Source organism: Antrostomus carolinensis, unplaced genomic scaffold (assembly GCF_000700745.2).
Source record: "Antrostomus carolinensis isolate BGI_N321 unplaced genomic scaffold, ASM70074v2 scaffold5, whole genome shotgun sequence".
NCBI lineage: Eukaryota > Metazoa > Chordata > Aves > Caprimulgiformes > Caprimulgidae > Antrostomus > Antrostomus carolinensis.
The window spans coordinates 25,334-31,333 of record NW_010314003.1 but is presented as its reverse complement, the minus strand read 5'-3'; the positions used below and the strand labels follow the sequence as shown (position 1 = coordinate 31,333).

Genomic DNA, 6,000 nt, shown 5'->3' with positions numbered 1-6,000 from the left:
TCTTTCCCAAGCTCCTTGGTCAATGCTTTAGTCTTATTGATGCCCTGTGAGATGCCGAGTTTCTCTTCCAAGGTGGCTGGGTTTCTCCCGTGCTGTTGTTCTACTGAAAGCCCTCGGCAGGGTCAACCAAGACCTATTTAATGTTGGTGAATGAAGGCGAAATCACCATTAGCTGCTGTGTGGGGCCGCGGTTTCGGCAGTCAAAGCTGTGTTCCTGTGCAGGGGTATGAGGAAGGGAGGGGGAGAGGATGGGAGTGAGGTGCGCTCTCAAAGCATGCCCACAATGAATATGGATGGTCATCCATCAATTTATTTTAAGCACATTACTTCTCTGTCAGAAAGGGGAAAAAAGGAAAAAAGAAAGAAAGGAAAGAAAAGACATATAAAATTAGGTTTGTGTCACTCATTTAACACTGCAATTTCCCCAGAGGATTATGCACCAAACAGAGATAGTAAGCTCATGAATATTAATCATTTCCATGAATGCAATGCAGCCCACCAAACAATAAGATTAGGGGAAAGTGCTATGCTTAATTTATGGATAATGGGAGAGGTAAAGGATAGAGCTCCCACAAAGGTAAGGCTCACAGCTGGAGGGAGAGGCCTCTGAGGAGGAGAAGGACAAATCCAGATTTGTAAGGTACCAAAAAAACATCTGAGGCCAAGCAGGAGCAAAGGAAAAAGTGTTTAAGGATCATTGTCAAATTAAAATCATACTTCTCCCTGAACAACCATTGGCAACTAATGCTTCAAGCATGCCAGAAATTGATGGCAAATTCAAGAGTTAGATATATTTATTTTCTCTTTTTCTCTACTCTGTGCCTTTTCTTTGTATTTTTCCATCCCTGAGGCCCCGATCCAACAAACCAGAGAGATGTGTGTCTAACCTGAAACGTTCACGTTCTTCAGTGGGACCACTCACATGTGGAAGTTAGCAGAAGCCCTGCCCTGTTTCGCTGTAAAAAGGCTTTAACGAAGAGTCCTTCATAAGCAATGGAGATAAAGTGGAGCAATAATAACACCAATAACATGTGACTGAAAACCCCATAAATCACCAGGCAAACTTAAGGGCAGATAGAAGTTCCAAAGCTACTTCCCAGCTGTGTTTCAATGTGTCTATCAGTCTTTACTCATCTCTTTTCATATTACTTTCTCTCCCCCTCCCTTCTTCTTTATTGATCTCTGCATCTTTTTTATTATATCCTTCTCTTTCTTCAGCACTGGCGAGCTAAATCAATGCATAATGCACATCACACTCGACAAAAGGAATGCAAATGAAAGCAGAGCTCTTTTTTCAGCGTCCACACGTATATCTAGAAGCATGTGTTGGATGTTGGTGTGTGGGAGAGTGCATACCAAGGACAAGGTGCTCAGCTGCTTGTTAGATTCCCCATTTCTCAATGGTCTGGTGGGAATGGATCAAGAGTTAAAAAGTTCTGGGTTCCCACAACTGCAAATCATAACTCTTATGTCTGGGGCCCATTTTACACAGGACACCTTGGCTTGAACTTGGCTGAGATCCGCAGTAATCGCAAAAATCACTTATCCCGGGAGTAATCAAGAGCAAGGTGAAAGAAAAGCAGCCAAGAGGTAGGAGAGGGGGGCATCAGTCATGGCGGACATGACTTTGATTTGCTTGTCTCCTACAAATCAAAAGACAAAGTGAAACTTTCCCCATGGGACCAAATTCTGCGCGGAGGAGATAAAATATGCAAAATCCACTACGTAAAGGGGAAAAAAATATAAAAAATAATAATAAAAAAAAAAGTAGAGATGATAAATTTCAGGATGGGGAAGGGTGAGGGTACCGCAGAACTTGAAAAAGGAACACTGCCAGATGCTTTCATTAATTAATTAATTAATCTCACTGTCGCTCTTCAGCATGTTGCAGGAAGAAAACGCTATTAATCTTATCTGTTTTCTGTTACTCGGCTTTGTGTTCAGAGAAGGCCAGGACAGCCTGACAGTAAGACCACACAGTTTTCTTCCCTGCCTCCCTCCTTCCTTCCCCCGCGCCCCTCCTCCCGTGGCAGAGCAGATTGATCCACCGTTATCTGATTAGAGAGGAAAGGAAGAGGGAAAACAAAACCGAGGAGAGAGAGAGAGAGAAAGAAAGAAAGAAAGAAAGAAAGAAAGAAAGAAAGAAAGAAAGAAAGAAAGAAAGAAAGAAAGAAAGAAAGAAAGAAAGAAAGAAAGAAAGAAAGAAAGAAAGGTCTAATTTTATTACAAAAAAAAAAGTCTAATTTTATTACAGGCACTAGCACAAAGCGTCTGGAGAGCCTTGTGCCATTTATTCCAAGGAAAGTTGGACCAAATAAAAAACAAAAACAAAACCAAACCAAAACATAAACCTCACGATCCTAAAAGGCAAAGGGAGCAAAAGAGGCAGAAGGACACCTGCAAACAGGCTGCCTCTATCCTTGGAGATATCCAGAACACAGCTGGACATGACCCTGAATAACATGCTCCAACTTTGAAGCTGGATCTAACTTTGAAGTTGGCTCTCCTTGGACCAGAGACCTCCAGAGACTCCTTCCAACCTAAATCATTCTGTGATTCATGGCTCTAAACCTAAAGCTTGATGGTGTTTGTGGGCTCTGTTGTATTTCTCTTTTACCAAGTGAGATGACTTGCGTGGTCTCTGTTTTGGAAGGAAGAAGCCCGCTTGGGCTTTGCTATCAAACCTCCAGCTATGGAACCCCCCCAGTGACACCCCTTCAGCCCTGTCTTTGCAAACAAAACATTTAGTGATTATTTTCAGGCATGTGGGACCCAATCCCGCAGACAATTTGTGACAAGCACTGCATTCACTGTTGCGGTTAGATTTGCTGAAGTCTAAAGAATGCCTTGTGGTAGTTCAGAAACATGCCTGGAAGGAAGCATTTGCAAGATCAAACCCTGAGGCCCCCAGTTCAGCAAAGCCTCTGAACATGTGTTTGAGGCTCACTGAATTCTTTGGTGAAGAGGAGTGATTCCCGGGGCTCTAAAAAGCTACATAATACAACAAGAACATCACTGCAAAAATAACACTGTCTGAAATAATTACTTGTTGTCCTACAGGATTATAACATGTGTTAGCCTTGTAAACATGGAAATAAATTACACTTATTTTTCTGTGCTCCTCCAACAGGGATCCAAGCATTCTGTATTTTCCAAGAAAGCACCCTACCAGTCTCAAAGAAGACTTTTGTTGGGCTAAAGGCAAAGGATCCAGTCTGATATTATTAGATTATGAAGAATGTTGAATTTCTGCTTTTTTAAAATTATTATTTATTATGTAATATGTACAGCCACTTGCTTCCCCAACATCTTTATGTTTTCTCGGGAGATTTTAATGCTAAATATGTTAAAACAGAATACAAGTCAGCACTGTTCATTTGTCTGAAAGATTAGCCAGCAGTTTCTCTCTGTCTTTTAATGCCCTCATTCTTGGTGGTTCAGCACCTGTAAAACCTAACAGGGCTTGTTCCACAGGTATTACCTTCTCTGAACCTTTCCTAGGGACTTGAAGAAGGCAGAGTTTGCCCCAAAACAACAGTAGCTGATCTACCCTCGGAGACCCTGCGTGCACACTGAGGCCATCACCATCACAACAGTCACACCACCACTATTGTGAAGTGACACAACAAAATATCCGTAAGGTCTGGGTCCGTGCACCTTTCTGTTGATCCAGTTAACTTGATTCTCCTAAGTGAATCCCCATATTCAGTATTTCACAGACAATTGAATTTTATTTCATTCACTTTTGTAATCCAGGACCCCTACAAAACCATGAACTTCCAAAGCCTGTGACAAAAAAACCCCCAACTTTTTACCTCTGGAATTCCCTTCTCCTTTTCAACACAAGCAAATCTGAAAAAATAACTTCCTCTGGAATGGTGTAGAAAAATCTGTGGGTATGTTTTAATTATTTCATTTTCTAATCATACTGCTGTGAGACAGGTTTTTTCCACCTTCTTAACCAGCCCTGTTGCTGATACAAGAGATGAACCTGTACACGGGCATAAAGCAGGGTCCTGCACTCACCTGGTAGTACATCGCTGTGTTGTCCCAGGCTGGGAACACCCCACTCCTACTCCTGGGGTGTCCCCATGGACTTATTTGGAGCTCAATGCAGCTGCTGCCCAGCCCACACAACCCAATTTCCTTAAGAACCAGTGTACACAAGGGAGGACCTGCATCATGTCCCAGTGCAATGCTGGGATGTGGTCAAATACAGACCTGGACCAAGGAGCTCAGACCTGCTGCTCAGCAGGGTGGTACAGATGCAATCACACAGCTCCAACCCAAACCCTTGCTGGAACCAGCCTCACATTAAACCTGACTTTTCAAGAACCCAAAACATTTGCATAAGTGTTTATCTCACTTTCACAATACTCTGACTATTTCAGCTCTTGAGGCTCTAACACAGCAAGTTACTTGAAACACAAACCTAACTTCAAGACCCCCAATAGTCACAATTAGCCTCGACCATAAATACTCTCAGATTTCAATAGAGCAATTTACATATGTAAATATGTAAATAAGTACATCACCAAAACAAGCTTCAAGTCCCACAGTGTGCAATGCTGAAGTGAAAATGGAGCCATTACGACAAGACAAGGAGTCCCCAGCTTACCAGCCAAGGGAAACATGGTGCCTGTGAGGTCCTTTAGATGTTGCTCCAGGCACAAGAGATAATTGTCCGTCTGCCAAAAGGAGCAAACTTCAGTCTTGCCAACATTCTATTATCTGCTTAGGACTGATGTCCTGAGCTGAAGGCACAGGATCACTAGATGGGACAGAGTATTTCCTTGGTCACTCCAGATAAGGAATCTCATAAAATCTCTTGATAAAAAGCCAATCCTTTATAAACATTAACTCTGGTTTCAGAAGCTCTGAGTGTTTCATCCTTCCCCAGACCTTGCTGAGCCCAGGTTCGGAAATGCAATCCCACAACGCAGGGCTACCCCACAGAAGGGCAGAGTAAATTGGTCTCCATTTCCCTTCTCTGTCCCCAGCATTCCTAGAGAGTTTAATAAATATGTAAAGCTCCCAACTGCAGCCCTGCTATCCAGATAGCTCGAGCATCTTCCGGCCATTGTGCTTACAGGTTTTGCTAATCAGAGCAAACCAGGCTTGCAAATGAAATCTGATTAAGTAGTTTTCACCTCTGAAAAAGGGGATTAGCTAGACCTTTGATCCTCAGATATTGATTTGCAACTCAAAGGAGGTGTGACCTCAGCTGGACTTGCTTGGGTCTGAGTCCCTTCCCCTTTCACTTCTCCTCCTGTTTACCAGAAAAAAAAAAAAAAAATCAGTTCATGTCTTCTCACATAGCCAGATCTAAAGGCTATTGAAGCCACTGGAAAACCACCCACTGACTTCAATGGGCTTTGGATCAGTCCCACAATGGCTGACTTAGCCCTAAGTCCTAGCCTGTTTCAAAGCCAGCAGAACCAATTTCCCATCAAAATGACCAGAAGCTGGGAAGATATGTTCTCCTTTCAAACCTACAAATTCCATCTTTTTTTCCTCTCTTCCATGACAACTCTTCAGCTGGAAATGCTGAAAATACTGTTGATTTTCTCCTTGCACTCTGCATAGAGTTGTTGCCCACCATGAGTGGAAGGGTTCTGAGCCAGACTTACCGATGCAATTAAAGGATAACTCCTGCAGGCAGAATAGGGAGCAGCCATCACCGTTGATCTTATTCATATCATCGCATTCTTCCCCCAAGTCTCTGTAGACAGGGCACACACATGCAAGAAGGGGTCAGATTGCAAATGGCATCATCCAGACAATCGCTGCAATCCCTCTGCAGAACTCCAAAGCCCTGAAATCCAGTACGGCAGCTTCATGTACTGACCCTTAAAATACCTCTCCCTTTCTCCTCCAGCCCTGACTTTCATCATTCCTGGTTCACAAGCTTGCCTGGCCACTTCTCTCCTGTGCATGTGGATACCACTTGCTGTTCTCTGATGAGGATATGAGCAACTTCCTTCATAGCTGATGTAGCTG

The 6,000-nt window shown here is 43.1% G+C and overlaps 1 protein-coding gene across 1 annotated transcript in view; it reads right to left on the bottom strand.

Annotated features, from left to right (window-relative positions):
- PAPPA (pappalysin 1) overlaps positions 1-6,000 on the bottom strand; it is a gene marked incomplete at its 5' end in the record, with an annotated part of 110,384 nt that overhangs the window by 79,295 nt on the left and 25,089 nt on the right. Inside the window, one exon of the mRNA XM_010167464.2 lies at positions 5,631-5,722. Within this exon, the coding sequence (XP_010165766.1) occupies positions 5,631-5,722 (92 nt within the window). The remainder of the gene's footprint in view (positions 1-5,630; positions 5,723-6,000) is intronic.